Raw genomic sequence first — 18,123 nt, forward strand, 5'->3', positions numbered from 1 at the left:
GCTTTCGGTGTTCAATATCTGTTCAGTTATACCTTTTTTTCCTCAATTTTGCCTACGTGGCAGTCAGTAAGCAAGCTCTCCTTATCTGAGAACAACCATCACACTAAATTCTCACAGATGCCTTCTTGCTTTTTAATCAGTTCATTGTTTAGCCGGTTCTGCATTTTTGAGAAGACGGGGAGTGGTGACTGTCTCCAGCCCCCTATCTCCTTTTACAATGTTGCTGAATTTCCTTGTTCCCCACTATCTCCCTGTTTACTTAACAGACCATTTTACAGAATTACATCAATTTCTAACAGAGGTCTTTAGTCAGGTTGGCATAATTCCCATCCAGCTTTGGTCTCAGCCATTTGCCATTTTATACAGGCTTTTTAGGTTTTTAACATACAATTTCACATATTATAGTTATATAATAATGGTTATAGAATCTTAATAGTGTGCCAGAAATTCGGGTCCCCACAGGTGAGTGCGCGCTGTGTACCCACCCGTAAGGCCAACGGAAGTGCCGGTTTCGCGCATGCACTGGAAACCGGAACTTTCGTTCCCTTGAAAGAAGGGGTTCGGAGGTCAAACGCGTGCGCCGGAGAGGCAGCGTGTACGCCTGGAACTTCCACTTTTTTCGCAGGTTCTTCAGTGCGGGTAAGTCCCTTGCAGTTACGTGTGGAAAAAGCAGTCGCAAGGCCTGCTTTTAACAAGGTAAGTGGTGAATTAAGTAAAATTAAAACATTTTTTCCACAGGTTTATTATTTTAAAATACTTTAAAGAAAAGTAAGTTTATTTTTAGCCCCGTTAAAAACTTTAATTAATATTTTCAAAAATTTAAATTTTTGTTTAAAATAGTTAATTTATGTAATTAATAGTTATTTTAAAAATGTGATGTTTAAAAAAAAAATTTATTTGAAGTTTTACTTAGGTTTTGGGGCCGATCTCTATTCATAGATTTGACAGGTCTTCCTGTCAAATCTATGAATGGAAATTCCCTGCTCCGATTGGCTCCCCATGGCCCACGTGATCCCAGGGGATGCTGCAAACTAACTGCGCCCCTGGGATACGCAAGCACTGCGCACCAGCAGTTGAAGGAGGCCTAGGATCGGAATCCCACGCAGGTCGGGGGCTTGCGCCCGCGGAAAACCTCCATCCCGAATTTCTTGGCCAATGTTTACTAAATCCTACAGGTACACTCTAAGACTACACCTTCTTCTTGAACCGCTGCAGTCTGTGTGGTGAAGGTACTCCCACGGTGCTGTTAGGGAGGGAGTTCCAGGATTTTGACCCAGTGATGATGAAGGAACGGCTGATATATTTCTAAGTCGGGATGGTGTGTGACTTGGAGGGGAACTTGGAGGTGGCGGTGTTCCCATGCACCTGCTGCCCTTGTCCTTCTCGGTGGCAGAGGTCGCGGGTTTGGGAGGTGCTGTCGAAGGAGCCTTGGCGAGTTGCTGCAGTGCATCTTGTAGATGGTACACACTGCAGCCACAGTATGCCGGTGGTGGAGGGAAGGAATGTTTAAGGTGGTGGATGGGGTGCCAATCAAGCGGGCTGCTTTGTCCTGGATGGTGTCGAACTTCTTGAGTGTTGTTGGAGCTGCACTCATCCAGGCAAGTGGAGAGTATTCCATCACACGCCTGACTTGTGCCTTGTAGATGGTGGAAAGGCTTTGGGGAGTCAGGAGGTGAGACATTTGCTGCAGAATACCCAGCCTCTGACCTGCTCTTGTTGCCACAGTATTTATGTGGCTGGTCCAGTTAAGTTTCTGGTCAATGGTGACCCCCCAGGATGTTGATGGTGGGGGAGTCGGTGATGATAATGCCGCTGAATGTCAAGGGGCGGTGGTTAGACTCTCGCTTGTTGCCTGGCATTGTGTGGCGCAAATGTTACCTGTCCTGTCAGATGTCTCATCCTTCAGAGAACACATAACATGACAGAAGGCCATCCTATCAAAGTGCATTGAAGGCCCAATGATTGTCACATCATTCCAGGATTACCCCTGAGTCATGACAGATCTTCATTCCTCGTGCTACATTTAGAAAACCTGCCTCATAGTCAACTGATGTGTAATTCTTTGCCCGAAAATGTCATTTAGCATTCTTAAAATAACGCCAGTCGCTTTATTTATAGCGCAAGGCGCTTAATTTCAACCTCTCGGTGCAAAAAAAAGTATGTTGTTATTCTTAAATTAGGTCTCGAAGAAGGAATGGTGCGGTACACAGCCAGTTTAGATTCAACTACTTTACGCAGAGGGTGGTGAGTAGATCAAAATCGCGATGGGTGGGGGGGCGGGTGGGGGAGCGGTGGGGGGTTGTGGTGTTTGGGGGCTGGGGGTTGACGGGGGTAGAGAATCACACACCCGTAATGGAACCCGCGGGACTTCACTCAATGTGACGAGCTCGGGTGATGCTGTACAGCCAGGCACAATAATCACAGAATTGCACAGCACAGCAGGAGGCCATTCGGCCCATCGTGCCTGTTAAGCCTGTGTGTTATATTGAGAATTACTACACAGACCACAAGAGTAAACTTTAACAGGTCTTTACTAGTCGAGGGTCAGGGCGGAACTGCCCAATAAATCATTACACAGCACTTATATACCGGTGTGGTCACCACCGGTATTACAGTATACAGCAGCCAAGATAAAGTAGTGCAACTCTTAAAATAGTTCTCTTAAAGGTGGAACGGTTCTCTTAAAGGTGGAACGGTTACATACACTACAATCCTCCCTTTTTAGCTTAACAGTATATATTCCCCATTAACATAACATAATAACATATATACACAACTTCATGTAAAAACAGTTCACAGATTCAGTCCCTCTGGAGGCTTCCTGACTCGGTCCGGATAATGCCTCGGTGGTGTAGTAGTTTTCGGTGGTGTAGTAGGTTCTTTTGGCAAGGTCGATTCGGCTTGAATGCCAGTGTCGGGTTCATCTGGTTCCAGTATCACCGGATCGGAGGTAGATACTATGGGTATCTCGACTTCATCATTAGGCGTATCGAGTTGTGGAGTAGGTTGTCCCTTTTCGGATGACCTTATGATCTGGTCAACATGGCGCCTTATTATGCTTTCACCAATGTCCACGGTATACATCAGCGGTCCTAGTCGCGTGCAAATAGTTCCAGGCTGCCATTTCTCGGTACGGTAGTCCCGGGCCAAAACTTGTTGACCTATCTGGAAGGTGCTAGTTGGCCTTTCATTCATGCCTTGAAATTGCCGGTTCTCTACGTCCCTTCTGATGTTTGGCTTGATCAAATCCAGCCGACATCTTAGTCTTCTATTGAAAAACATCATGGCGGGAGTTTGGTTTGTAACCACGTGTTGCATTCCTGTACGCCAACAAGAAGTTATCTACCTTATGTTGTAGATTTATGTCTTCATTACCCATGGCCTTTATGGCCTTCTTGAAGGTCTGGACAAACCTTTCAGCTAATCCATTGGTGGCGGGATGGTATGGGGCGGACGTGTAGTGCTTAACCCCATTGTTTTTTAAGAACTTCCTGAATTCTTCGGACACAAATTTCGGTCCATTATCAGAACAGATCTGTTCCGGCAGCCGATTCCTGGCAAATATGGTCCTTAATACTGTGATGGTTTTTTCCGTGGTGGTGGAGGACATCTTTATTACCTCCGGCCACTTGGAGTGTGCATCCACCGCGATTAGGAACATTGAGTCCATAAATGGGCCAGCAAAGTCGATATGTACCCTTTGCCATGGAGATGAGGGCCACTCCCATGGATATAGAGGGGCTTGTGGTGGGGCGTTTTGGACCTTCTGGCATCCTAAACAGCTCTTGGTCATTTCTTCGATGTCTCCATCGATACCTGGCCACCACACAAACGCTCTGGCTAGGTTCTTCATTTTCACTCCACCCAGATGCCCCTCGTGAAGCTCCTTTAGCACTTTATGCTGGAGTTTGGGTGGAATCACCACTCTGGATCCACACATCAAAGTTCCTCAGCACACTGACAGCTGTTCTCTTCTTTGCGAGAATGCTGGCAACAGTGGTTCGCCATGTGCTGGCCATCCCTTCACCGTTAAATCGTAGACTCGTGAGAGAGTCGGGTCATTTCTTGTTTCCTTTTCGATCGTAGAATTTGTTACTGGTAGACATTCCACTATGGTTGAGTGGAACATCTCCACTGGGTGCACTGTAGGCGCCTCTTCTGCCGTTGGCAACGGTAGGCGCGATAAACCGTCAGCATTCCCATGCTGTTTTGATCCTTTGTATTCAATGTCATATTGGTGTGCCCCTAGGAAAAGGGACCACCTCTGTAGCCTTTGCGCTGTCATAATGGAAACGCCCTTTTTAGGGTTGAATATGGACACCAACGGCTGGTGGTCTGTCAGCAGTGTAAACTTCTGGCCCTGCAGGTAATGATTAAACTTCTTTACTCCCCACACCAGGCTGAGAGCCTCCCTATCTATCTGAGCATAGTTGCGCTCAGCGGAGGTCAATGATCTGGATGCAAATGCGACTGGCCTTTCCGAGCCATTTGGCAACTTGTGTGAGAGTACTGCTCCAATACCATAAGGAGAAGCATCACAAGCTAAACGAATAGGTAGCGTTGGGTTGAAGTGAGCCAACACTTCCTCTGAGGTGATCAATGCCTTGCTTTTGCGAAAGGCCTTCTTACAGTCCTCGCTCCACTTCCATGGTACTTCTTTCTGCAAAAGAGCATTCAGCGGATGCAGCACCGTGGATAGATTTGGCAGAAACTTATGGTAATAGTTAATCAACCCTAGGAACGACCTCAACTGGGATACATTTTCCGGAGCGGGAGCCTTCACAACAGCTTTGATCTTGTCAGGTGACTTGTGCAGCCCCTCCTGCTCAATGACATGACCACAGTACGAGATCCGTTTCTGAAAGAACTCACATTTCTGGTGATTAACTCGAAGGCCATATTCCTTCAACCTGGTGAGCACCAGTTTCAAATTTGCAAGGTGTTCCTCATCGTCATCTCCTGTAATCAGGATATCGTCCAAGTAACATTGAGTGCTTGGAATTCCCTGTAATACCTGCTCCATGGCCCTCTGCCAAATTGCTGGAGCCGAAGCCACTCCAAAAACCACTCTATTATATCGATACAAGCCTCTGTGTGTGTTGATTGTGAGATACTGGCCCGACTCTTCCTCAACTTCCATCTGTAAGTACGCTTGCGCCAGGTCTATCTTGGTGAAGCGTTTCCCGCCAGACAATGAAGCAAAGATATCCTCAATCCGCGGAAGCGGATATTGCACCGTGTGAAGCACCGGATTAACTGTGATCTTGAGGTCTCCACAGATGCGGACCTTCCCCGGTTCCCCTGGCTTGTTACTCGATGAACGCTTCATGACGGGAACAATGGGCGTGGCCCACTCACTCCAGTCCACCTTAGACAGTACTCCTGAACGTTCTAGCCCTTCCAGCTCAGCTTCCACAGCAGGTCGTATCGCATAAGGTACCGGTCTGGCTTTGAAAAATTTTGGGGTTGCATGTTCTGCAATCTTGATTTTTGCCTTAATTCCTCTCAGTGTTCCCAGTCCCTGTTGGAGCACCTCTTTAGCCTCATCCAATATTCTGGACAATCGTTCAGGTTTGACATCTTTTTTCTCGGAATCTACCGTTATTGCGTTTAGGGAGTGCCAGTCCATATTTATTTTCCTGATCCACTCCCATCCCAGAAGTGGTGGACCTCCCTCAGGTAGTACATATAAGTCCATTCCTTGGTGTTCTTTGCCCTTGTGTACCACCTTGACTTTTATCTTCCCGATGGGGAATACTCTTTGCCCCGTGTATGTCTGCAATACTATCTTCGTATCCCGTAGGGGAATATGTTTGAATAACCTTTTGTAATCTTGCTTATTCATGACCGTCAATGCCGATCCGGTGTCCAATTCCATCTTCATTTGGACTCCTGCTATCTGCAGTGTGACCCAGATAGTTTGTCGGTCAGCTTCCTTACTCACGTTGTGAATTCTCAGACTACCCAGTTCCTTGCTATTGGAGTCTGAATCCGAATTCTGTTCATCCGAACTCTTCTCAGCCACCTTATGTACCTTTCTGCACTTTTCCTGCGGTGACTTTTTGTTGCTGGTCTTCTTTCCTGACCGGCATACTTTAGCTATGTGACCAAGCTTGCCACATTTTCTACATTCCTGGTTTTTAAACCAGCATTGGTTCTGATTGTGTGTTGTCTTCCCACAACGATAACATTTCGTTGTACCCGAAGCCATTTGATCTACGCTGAGTACCGCTGCCTTCAGCTGCATTTCCGCAGTGCCTCTCGCTGCGGCTTCGTGCGATGTTGCAATAGAGACAGCCTTATCAAGTGTAAGATCATTCTCTTCAAGCAGCCGCTTTTGTGTTCCTTCTTTCGACAATCCACACACAAATTTGTCTCTCAGTGCCTCTGTCAGGCTTTCCCCAAACTGGCAGTATTTCGCTAGCTTACGCAGTTCAATTAAATACTCCGCGTTGCTTTCCTCTTTCAGTTGCGTTCTCGCATAAAATTTAAATCGTTCCGCTAACATCAGCGGCGTGGGGTTCAAATGATTTTTCAGGACAGCAACAATTTTAGCGAAAGTCTGATCCGCCGGTTTAGCTGGTGATAGAAGATGCTTCAATAGCCCGTATGTCTTCGCACCCATTGAGTTTAGTAAGGTTAGTGCTTTATCTTCATCTGATATTTTATTTGCCTTACAATATATCTCTATGCGTTCTACATACGTGGCCCAATCTTCAACATCGGGATCGAAATCATTGATGTTACCACGCTTAGGCATCTTCGCAACCTTCTTGAGAAACACAAAGAAATTTTTCTTTTCTTTTTTTTTTCAAAATGGCGGTTTCCCGCGCTCGTCTTCTTCCCCTGCCTACGAAAATGGCGGCTTCCCGCGCTCGTCTTCTTCCCCCGCCTACGAAAATGGCGGCTTCCCGCGTTTGCCTTTCTCCCCCGCTGGCTGTAATGGCGATTGCCGTATTGCTGCATTCGCCCTCCCCAGCAGTTTTCAAGTCATGCCTCCCAGCCCCTCTTGCAGTCCGGTCCTTTCCCCCGGCTGCGGCTGAGTTCTCCGCGGTTTTTTTGTTTTATTTTCTCCCGCGCCTTACGCTGACCCGGTCGCTGCGCCTCGCGGCCTCGGTAGCTGCCTGGTCTTTTTCACCAGTCGTGGTCGAGCTCTCTCTCGATGCTGTTGCGTCTCCCAGCCCGCTTGCAGCCCGGTCTTTCGCACCGGCTGCGTTTGCATTCACCGCGGCTCCCGTGCCTTACGCTGCCCCAGTCTCAGCGCCTCTGGCCCCGACTTCTGTCCGGCTCTTTTCCCCGGCCGTGGTCGAGTTCTCCGCCCTTATATCCTCCGTTTTTCCCTCCCCTACTTCACAGTCAACGTGGCCGACTTGCTGCTCGTCGCTGATCGGCTTACCCACCACCGTGATAGAAGGGATGATCACTGCCTGTTGCTGATGGAAGGCTTCGTGTCAGAATTCTTCCTGTGCTCTGCAGACCCGAGTCTTCTCTCAGCAGAATGATGAGGGCGGATGCCTCCTCTCGACGCCCGTTAAACTGCCTTGGATGTATCTCTGCCGCAGGGTAAGATCGTACTCGTCGCCACTGTTAAGTCTGTGTGTTATATTGAGAATTACTACACAGACCACAAGAGTAAACTTTAACAGGTCTTTACTAGTCGAGGGTCAGGGCGGAACTGCCCAATAAATCATTACACAGCACTTATATACCGGTGTGGTCACCACCGGTATTACAGTATACAGCAGCCAAGATAAAGTAGTGCAACTCTTAAAATAGTTCTCTTAAAGGTGGAACGGTTCTCTTAAAGGTGGAACGGTTACATACACTACAGTGCTTGTGCCGGCTCTTTGAAAGAGCTCTCCAATTAGTCCCACTCCCCCCGGCTCTTTCCCCACAGCCCTGCAAATTTTTCCTTTTCAAGTATTTATCCAATTCCCTTTTGAAAGTTATTATTGAATCTGCTTCCACCGCCCTTTCAGGCAGCGCGTTCCAGATCACAACAACTCGCTGTGTAAAGAAAGTTCTCCTCACCTCCCCCTCTGGTTCTTTTGCCAATCACCTTAAACCTGTGTCCTCAGGTTACCGACCCTCCTGCCACTGGAAACAATTTCTCCTTATTTACTTGATCATGCCCCCGGATCCCAAATAAACCCAATGAATCACCTTCTGTGGACACAATGTTGAGCAGTTCTGCTGGTGTCGCTTTCAATGACTGCTTGCTCTGAGTGCAATCTCCTTTAGAACGGGAATACTTGGCAGTTCAACCTGGCTAATGCTGATTCTAAGTCCATGCATTGGTCAGAGGAAAGGGCTTGGGCTGGTGAAGTCCATGTCCAGCACCAGGGCTGTAGGGTCAATGTTGGAGGGCTTTATCGCAAGAGTGTGTTGTTGCAGTGAATGGTCCCTTCTCAACTCGGACCCCGTTAGAAATCAGCAACTCTCCTCCTTGCAGCTCCAGGGTGTTGCAATTTGGAGGCTGAAAGAGAGGACCAAGAAAGCACGTCCTCAGAGGCTGCGAGGCCAATGCCTCGATCCTAAGCAACTCTTGTGGCTTTAAATTACAAAGTATTTAAAGCACAGAAACAGGCCATTCGGCCCATCTGGTCCGTGCCGGTGTTTATGCTCCACACCAGCCCCTCCCACCCCTCTTCATCTCACCCCATCAGCATATCCCTCTATTCCTTTCTCCCTCGTGTGTTTATCCAGCTTCCCCTTAAATGTATCTCTGCTATTCACCTCAACCACTCCCTGTGGTAGCGAGTTCTACATTCTCACCGCTCTCTGGGTGAAGAAGTTTCTCCTGAATTCCCTATTGGATTTATTAGTGACTATCTTATATTTATGGCCCCTAATTCTGCTCTCCCCCACAAGTGGAAACATCTTCTCTACCTCTAAATCTAGATTGTAACCATGTAGAGGTTCTGTCAAGAGGTGAATGCTTTTAAAACACTGCAGGCATTTTGCTGTAAGTTCTATTATTTTAGGGGGAAAAACAGATTTATTGATGTATATTGAAGCATCGTTCCATTATTAATTAATGGTGTGCATGCTTACTTAATTTCAGATTTAAAAAATATGATTTATTTAAAAATGATGAAATTATAAATCGAGGCATAGAGTAGAAGAGCAAGGATGTTATGATGAACCTTTATAAAACACTGGTTCGGCTGGAGTATTGTGTCCAATTCTGGGCACCGCACTTTAGGAAGGATGTCAGGGCCTTGGAGAGGGTGCGGAGGAGATTTACCGGAATGGTTCCAGGGATGAGAGACGTTAGTTATGTGGAGAGACTGGAGAAGCTGGAATTGTTCTCCTTAGAGCAGGGAAGGTTAAGGGGAGATTTAATAGAGGCGTTCAAAATTATGAGGGGCTTTGACAGAGTAAATAGGGAGATACTGTTTCCGCTGGCAGGAGGGCCGGTGACCAGAGGACACAGAATTAAGATAATTGGTGAAAGAGCCAGAGAGGCGCTGAGGAGATTTTTTAACGCAGCGAGTTGTTGTGATCTGGAACGCGCTGCCTGAAAGGGCGGTGGAAGCAGATTCAATAGTAACTTTCAAAAGGGGAATTGGAGAAATGCTTGAAGGGAAAAGAAGTGCAGGGCTATGGGGGAAAGAGCCGGGGGAGGGGGACGAATTGGAGAGCTCTTTCAAAGAGCCGGCACAGGCACGATGGGCCGAATGGCCTCCTTCTGTGCTGTGTGATCTCATGACACATTTCAGGCGGCAGGGATGGGGATTTATAGAGGCAGCACAGACTCTGCTGAGTTCAATGCCCTGATGCACACGTCAGATTGACAGACAGGATGATCTGACATCTACAGTGCACATTAGATGGGTTCTGTGATCAGTGCTTGAAAAATTCAACCCCCACCCCACCCCATATATAAAAAAAACCCCACAATGAGCCACTGGCAATCTGAGCAAGCTGTCCCAGCAACAAACACAATCAAGGGATTGCAAATCCATCAGCAGGTCGATTTTTGGTGAGTATGACAGGTCAGAGCACAGTTGTGTTCCTGAGCTTGTTAAGACGTTGCCAGAACATGCAATGCCTTTAGCCTCCGAGTGAAACAAGGGGCTGTGGTGGGGTACAGATCATTGCAACCTGGCTTTGAAGTTCTGAGCTGCTCTCTTGAGATATCGAAAAGCAGAAAACCTCAGACAGTTGCAACGCTTTAAGCGAGAAGGTGCAACAGCCTGGCAGGCACCTCGTCAATGGATCGGGCGAATTGATGCTTGTTGTCACTAACTTGAGCAAGTGGATGCAAATCACTGATACCCCCTGTTTAAATCTCATCCCAGATAGCACGGTGCCCCTTTTGGTTAGATCAGCTTCATAAACGTGTCCTTTTATTGATGTTCTCTGAGGGTGTCTGTTGATCGATTGTGATGGTGTTTTTTTTTAACAGTCTCAGAATGGGCTCGCTTGGAAATCGGTGCGAGACACAGAGTTTGATCGTTCTGTGCACCCTGTGCACCGCTTTAGTCTCGGAGAGTCGGCCAATGAGGTAAATCATCCAGAAAATCACAAACAATTCATGTTTTATTGTATATTCGCTTCATAAATACTGCACAGTCGCTCACTGTGTGTTTAAGATCTATATTCATCTTATTTCCAGATTTGTGTTTAAGATCAATATTTGTCTTATTTCCAGATTTGTGTTTAAGATCTATATTTGTCTTATTTCCAGATTTGTGTTTAAGATCTATATTCATCTTATTTCCAGATTTGTGTTTAAGATCTATATTTGTCTTATTTCCAGATTTATGTTTAAGATCTATATTCATCTTATTTCCAGATTTGTGTTTAAGATCTATATTTGTCTTATTTCCAGATTTATGTTTAAGATCTATATTTGTCTTATTTCCAGATTTATGTTTAAGATCTATATTCGTCTTATTTCCAGATTTGTGTTTAAGATCTATATTTGTCTTATTTCCAGATTTATGTTTAAAATCTATATTTGTCTTATTTCCAGATTTGTGTTTAAGATCTATATTCATCTTATTTCCAGATTTGTGTTTAAGATCTATATTTGTCTTATTTCCAGATTTGTGTTTAAGATCTATATTCATCTTATTTCCAGATTTGTGTTTAAGATCTATATTTGTCTTATTTCCAGATTTGTGTTTAAGATCTATATTTGTCTTATTTCCAGATTTGTGTTTAAGATCTATATTTGTCTTATTTCCAGATTTATGTTTAAGATCTATATTCATCTTATTTCCAGATTTGTGTTTAAGATCTATATTTGTGTTATTTTCAGGAGGTCGGTGAGTGAGATGCAACTCATGCACGATCTGGGAAGGCTTCTGTATGGCAGTAAGAGGCAGGAGCTGATTAAGGAGGTGGTAAGAGATGTCCACACCGCCGCTGAGAAGGTCCTAACTCCCTACGCCGAGCCTTTCAGCTCCAAATACCCCCGCTCCTGCAAACGTGTGCCTGTAGCAGGAAAGCAACAGAGCCAGGGGAAGAACAGGAGGCAGAGAGGTGGTGAGAAGGGGAGAGCCAAGAGATTGCTCACTGATGATCTCTCGGCTGTGGGAACGCCGCAAGATACTGAGAGACTTCCAAAGGCATCTAGCTCCATCGTCTAGTGATCTCGCACATCCTTTTCCCTGATTATAAAACTTTAGAAAGCTGCTAAATGAATTTGATTCAACACTACCTTGGAAGCTAATTATAATGTAAAAGAGATTATGATATGTCATCACTGTTAATGTCCAAAATATTAGAGATGAGGAAGCAATGAGTTTATATTACAGGGTTTATGCCCTCTTTGAATTTAGGGTACATTTTACACCAACCTATAATTCCTTTCACCATTGCTACAAAAGCTGCCACATAAACAACAGCAACTTGTATTTATATAGCGCCTTTAACGTAGTAAAACGTCCCCAGGCGCGTCACAGGTGTGTTATAAGACAAAAACATTTTTGACACCGAGCCACATAAGGAGAAACTTGGAGTCACATCAGCTCCCAGACTTGCATCGCACCGGGAACATAAAATGTAAGCCTCCCTTCTCCGGCCCCACTGGTCTCAACCACAACAACTTGCACTAATATTGCACCACGAACATCACAAAGCGTTTCAAGGCCGTGGCACAGTGGGCAGCGCTCTCGCCTCGGAGTCAGAATGTCATGGGTTCAGAGTCCCACTCCAGAGACTCAAGCACAAAACTCTAGGCTGACACAGAGTACGGAGGGTGCGCTGCACTGTCGGAGGTGCCGTCTTTCAGACGAGACGTTAAACTGAGGCCCCGTCTGCCCCTCTCAGGTGGATGTAAAAGATCCCGCGGCCACTATTTCGAAGGAGAGCAGGGGGAGTTCTCCCCGGCGCCTTGGGCCAATATCTATCCCTCAATCAACATCATTAAAACAGATTGTCCGGTCATTGCTGTGTGTGGGAGCTTGCTGTGCACAAATTGGCTGCCGCGTTTCCTACATTACAAAAGTGACTCCACTTCAAAAAAGTACTTCATTGGCTGTAAAACGTTTGGGACGTCCTGAGGTCGTGGAAGGCGCTATATAAATGCAAGTCTTTATTTTCCTTCAACTGGTTCGCTAACATCGCTTTAGTGGAGGAAACCTGCCGTCCTTAACCAGTCTGGGTCTTATATGTGACTCCAGACCCACCCCGATGTGGTTGACTCTTAACTGCCCTCTCACGTAGCCACTCAGATATATTTTTACAAAAACACACCACCTTCTCAAGGGCAACTAGAGATGGGCAATAAATGCTGGCCTTGCCAGTGGCACTGAACTAAAAAAAACTTGAGGACAATTCACTCTCCACTTGTGTAAATGCACTGTGAGGTTCGAGACTTTATAAAATCTCCAATAAACAGGCTTGTAATTTATGTAAAATATAAGTCATGTATTTTCCTACCGAGCAAGATGCATATTTATTCTTTGTCATTTATATTTTGCATAATTTATGATTTCGTAAAAAAACGCACTTTTTGTATGATTAAGCTGCACCTATTTATTATTTAAGGTGATAAAGGCTGCTTCTTGCTTTCATTAATAAAATAATGACAACTAAACAGTTGCTCAATCTCACGGCTACAAGATGTCCAAGTACAGTGTCTGATTCCTCACTTACAGCAGAGGGGCGATGGTGACTGGGTTACTGTCCCTTCCACTGCTTGTGGTACAATCCGCAAACCACTGGAAATGTCGGTAGCAGTCTCCGCAGTCACGGATGTCAATTTTTTCTGGCCCAGCGCTCTCAGCTTCCACAGCGGGAGCACGCTGCAGGAATACAAGCGCAGCGGTCGGGCGCCCGCGGCATGGTCTCAACAGGCAGACAATCCCGCAGGGCACACCGACCTCTGACCCCCCCAAAACTCCTGCCGTCTGCTTCCCATAGGCTCTGCCCAGGGAGTGCCAAATCATTAACCTTATAACAACAGAAAATGCTGGAAAAACTCAGCAGGCCAGGCAACATCCAGGCGACCCGAAACGTCGACTCAAATTTCTCTCCACGGATGTTGCCTGGCCTGCGGAGTTTTTCCAGCATTTTCTGTTGTTGTTTCGGATTTCCAACATCTGCAGTATTTTGCTATCGTACTAGTGTTTGGTTCATTAACCTTATAATTCCTTCCATTCGATCGTGGGGTAGTTTAAAACTGCAACCCCCCCGCCTCCACCCCACCCCGCCCCGCTAAACATTCTAACACAGCGCTGAGACGTTTTTAAAACTTAAGTGTAATTACTCTTAAATGACGTGCCAACTTTATGCGATGAAAGTGCTTTGTTGATCGCGGCAACGCTTCTCTCAAACTATTTCTCAGCAGGGTGTTGCCGTTTCATTTCTTCTTCCCCAGTTATTGAGAATGTGGGGGCACAAAAGATTTTCCAAATTACAGTTTAAAATGGTGCAACCAGGTGCGTGTTCAACAACGTTTGCCTAATGATGTAATTGCTTGTAGAGTTTATTTTGGCACAATCTAGATGGAAAGATTATTAAATGCTTCTTGTCCTCCAAACGCGACTTTTCTTTTGTATTATTGGGTCAGTTACAAATAAACACACCAACGTTCCCCATTAGCCTTTTTTATTGCGGAGCCGTACAGGTTTTACACCCACAAAGCATCAGCCTTGTGGCTCAGTGGGCGGCACCCTCATCAGAAAGTTGTGGGTTCATCGTCCCACTCCTAGACTTGAGCACAAAAATCTAGGCCGGCACTCCCAGTGCAGTTCTGAGTGAGCGCTGCACTGTCGGAGGGGCAGTACTGAGGGAGCGCTGCACTGTCGGAGGGTCAGTACTGAGGGAGCGCTGCACTGTCGGAGGGGCAGTACTGAGGGAGTGCTGCACTGTCTGAGGGGCAGTACTGAGGGAGCGCTGCACTGTCGGAGGGTCAGTACTGAGGGAGCGCTGCACTGTCGGAGGGGCAGTACTGAGGGAGTGCTGCACTGTCGGAGGGGCAGTACTGAGTGAGCGCTGCACTGTCGGAGGGGCAGTACTGAGGGAGCGCTGCACTGTCGGAGGGTCAGTACTGAGGGAGCGCTGCACTGTCGGAGGGGCAGTACTGAGGGAGCGCTGCACTGTCGGAGGGGCAGTACTGAGGGAACGCTGCACTGTCGGAGGGGCAGTACTGAGGGAGCGCTGCACTGTCGGAGGGGCAGTACTGAGGGAGCGCTGCACTGTCAGAGGGGCAGTACTGAGGGAGCGCTGCACTGTCGGAGGGGCAGTACTGAGGGAGCGCTGCACTGTCGGAGGGGCAGTACGGAGGGAGCGCTGCACTGTCAGAGGGGCAGTACTGAGGGAGCGCTGCACTGTCCGAGGGGCAGTACTGAGGGAGCGCTGCACTGTCGGAGGGGCAGTACTGAGGGAGCGCTGCACTGTCGGAGGGGCAGTACTGAGGGAGCGCTGCACTGTCAGAGGGGCAGTACTGAGGGAGTGCTGCACTGCCGGAGGGGCAGTACTGAGGGAGTGCTGCACTGCCGGAGGTGCAGTCTTTCGGATGAGACATTAAACCGAGGTCCTGTCTGCTCTCTCAGGTGGATTTAAAAGATCCCATGGCACTATTTCGAAGAAGAACAGGGGAGTTATCCCCAGTGTCCTGGGGCCAATATTTATCCCTCAACCAACATCACCAAAACATACAGATTATCTGCTCATATGTGGGAGCACAAATTGGCTGCCAGCGTTTCCTACATTAAAACACTTGCAACAGTCCTTCATTTGTTGTAAAGTGCTTTGGGAGGTCCTGAGGTGGTGAAATGCAAGTCTTTCTTTCTTTACAGTTGGGCAAGGGTTGGTTCTGTGCAGTGTGAGTACTCAGCTACATCAGTAGCACAGGAGAAATTAACTGCCCTCCGTAAATCAAGGGCTTTTCTTTTCCATAAGCACACCATGGTGACGTCAGTTTTCAACGTACGTGATCTTCTGTGGGTTTGTTAACTCTTAAAACTAATATTCTCAACGGTTTCCATTTCACCCCGTGGATTTCAAAAACAAAAGCTCGATCTTCAATTCAAAGGTCAAAGTCAGAGGGTGATCGCTGTAAATCCACTGTGGGATAGGACTGATGTCACTGCTCCTCTTATAGTTCACAAACTCAGGACAATTTGAAATTGCTTCCCTCTGCTCAGTCAGTGCTCAGGCATTTTGCGTCTTGACTATCAGGGAGACATCACTGTGACATCAGCTGCAACAAAAGGGGACTTTGATCAATGGGTTCTGAGCCCCTTATATAAGGGAGCCTTTCCCCAGCCGAAAGCATCCAACACAACTCCAAGCGGTGGATCAGAAACGAAAGGAAACGGCAGAGCCTCCTCAGAAGTCAAGCTTGGAATCTGTGGAATAAAACCTTTCGGTGAATTGGTAAGTAACTTTGCTCATGGTCACAGTGCTACTGGGGTGGCGGTCGGACTTCTAGCCCAGTGTCACTGACTGATGAACGAGTGTCAAAAGAATCACTGCGAATTGACAGTGCAACTTACCTGGTACTGTATCTCCAAGCAGTGCAGAGACAACACCTGTTTTGGTGTTGGCTGTGTCTCAGTGGGTGGCACACTTGCCTCTGCATCGGAAGGTCGTAGGTTCAAGTCCCACCCCAGAGAGTGGAGCGCACACTCCCCGTGCAGTGCTGAAGGAGTGCTGCACTGTCAGAGGTGCCGTCTTTCAGATGAGACATTATACTGAGGCCCCCATCTGCATGGCTGACACCCAGTATAATGTAACAGGTTAATCTGCAGATAGTTAATGCATGTGTCAATGTGTATCTTTGTGAATACCACGTTATACAAGAGTATCTAACAAATATCGAGAGTAAAATTATGTTTGAGAGATAACTGCTCTCTCGGGTGGATGTATAAGATCCCATGGCACTATTTCGAAGAAGAGCAGGGGAGTTCTCCCCGGTGTCCTGGGGCCAATATTTATCCCTCAACCAACATCACTAAAAACAGATTATCTGGTCATCATCACATTGCTGTTTGTGGGAGCTTGCTGTGCGCAAATTGGCTTCTGCGTTTCCTACATTACAACAGTGACTGCACTTCAAAAAGTACTTCATTGGCTGTAAAGTGCTTTGGGACGTCCTGAGGTCGTGAAAGGCGTTATAGAAATGCAAGTCTTTCTTTCTTGTAACTGTTAAAAAGTGGAAATAATCTACTTTCTTATTGCAGATAGGATGGTTTCCTTAATCCTGGGGCGAGCTGGTCTTGTGGTCATCGTGTGCACCATCGGCTGGATGCTGCCCTGCGATGGGAACGCCATTGGGTAATTCGCCAGATTAAAATGTTACATCGCGCGCACAGCATTACAATGAATGAGACTGAGGCTCTTATGAAATTGATTTTATCCATTTTTTTTTGCAGGAAGAGATCGGTGAGCGAGCATCAGGAGATGCATGACTGGAGCCGCTTCCTGCAAGACCTGAAGAGGCAGCAGTGGCTCGAGAAGCTGATGAAGGACCTGCACACGGCTGTTGAGGTCCTTCCTCGAGGCATGGCCACAAGGGACCGGCTAAGGTGGAGGGAATCATCCGCGCTTCCCCCGACTCGAGAGGAAATCCGCGGAAGCCGACTGGACATCGTAGCAAGAGGCGACCTCGCTGATGGTCTCGAGGAGGGAGGGGAGGCGGTGAGGTTGCATCCTTCTGGGCTCTCAAAGCTGCCCGATCCTGAACTTCCGTCCATTGCTAAACTTTTGGAGGTTTTGAGGGACGTAGAGTAAGGCAGGTGCCGTCTGAACTGGAATAAAAACACTCGCGCTATTGTACAAATATATAAAATCGTGTTTGTTTTATACTAATTTTTTTAACCACACATAGGGTTGTCCTTCAGATTGTTATCCTGAAAAGCACTTACTAAGTGATATTTATTCAGTTATTTACGTAATTTATTTTTGAGATTAAATTTCTTATTTATTCTGAAATGTGTATAATTCCCGTGGGTTCCCAATGCTAGCAAAAAATAAACATTAATTGTTCTTGATTATTGTTCTTATTTTTCTGACTCAGGGAAAGAGACAGGCTTGAAAATTAATAAGAACATAAGAATTAGGAGCAGGAGTAGGCCATTCGGCCCCTCGAGCCTGCTCTACCATTCAATAAGATCATGGCTGATCATCAACCTCAACTCCACTTTCCCGCCCGATTTCCATATCCCTTGATTCCCCCAGAGTCCAAAAATCTATCGATCGCAGCCTTGAATATACTCACCGACTGAGCATCCACAGCCCTCTGGGGCAGAGAATTCCAAAGACAAATTAATAATATTCCAATATTTCAGTCATGAAGCATTATCAAAATATTCTCAACACAAACACGATCACATTCTGGGTTCGGTGCTGCAGTGGTTATGCTACTGGACTTATCATAGAATCATTGAATCCTACAGTCCAGGAGGAGGCCATTTGGCCCATCGTGCCTGTGCTGGGAGAGCTCTCCAATTTAGTCCCACTCCCTCCTGCTCTTTCCCCCATAGCCCTGTAAATGAATCCTCTTCAAGTACTTATAAGAACATAAGAAATAGGAGCAGGAGTAGGTCAATCGGCCCCTCGAGCCTGCTCCACCATTCAATAAGATCATGGCTGATCTGATCCTAACTGCCAATCTACTATCACAGAACCATCTCCTGAATCTAACAGAATTAGACACACGAA

The 18,123-nt window shown here is 46.7% G+C and overlaps 2 protein-coding genes across 4 annotated transcripts in view; both read left to right on the forward strand.

Annotated features, from left to right (window-relative positions):
• Positions 1–14,050, forward strand: part of LOC147107180 (uncharacterized) — a 28,071-nt gene extending 14,021 nt beyond the window's left edge. Inside the window, exons 1-3 of one of the 3 annotated variants that reach the window (XM_086008355.1) lie at positions 2,181–2,244; positions 10,412–10,510; positions 11,270–14,050. In XM_086008355.1, the coding sequence (XP_085864481.1) occupies positions 2,195–2,244; positions 10,412–10,510; positions 11,270–11,600 (480 nt within the window). In that variant the 5' untranslated portion in view covers positions 2,181–2,194 and the 3' untranslated portion in view covers positions 11,601–14,050. Of the gene's footprint in view, positions 1–2,180; positions 2,245–9,728; positions 9,986–10,411; positions 10,511–11,269 lie in introns of those variants that run through there. The other 2 variants (XM_086008354.1, XM_086008356.1) reach the window with 2 other exon arrangements.
• A 923-nt stretch (positions 14,051–14,973) lies between these two features.
• Positions 14,974–17,453, forward strand: LOC147107181 (parathyroid hormone-like). Its single transcript, XM_086008508.1, has 3 exons — positions 14,974–15,837; positions 16,644–16,737; positions 16,836–17,453. The coding sequence occupies exons 2-3, from the start codon at positions 16,649–16,651 to the stop codon at positions 17,191–17,193; spliced, it is 447 nt and encodes a 148-aa protein (XP_085864634.1). The 5' UTR covers positions 14,974–15,837; positions 16,644–16,648; the 3' UTR covers positions 17,194–17,453.
• The last annotated feature ends 670 nt before the right edge of the window (positions 17,454–18,123 follow it).

This window comes from Somniosus microcephalus, chromosome 15 (assembly GCF_052327205.1).
Source record: "Somniosus microcephalus isolate GS21.2 chromosome 15, FLI_Smic_1.0, whole genome shotgun sequence".
Lineage (NCBI taxonomy): Eukaryota > Metazoa > Chordata > Chondrichthyes > Squaliformes > Somniosidae > Somniosus > Somniosus microcephalus.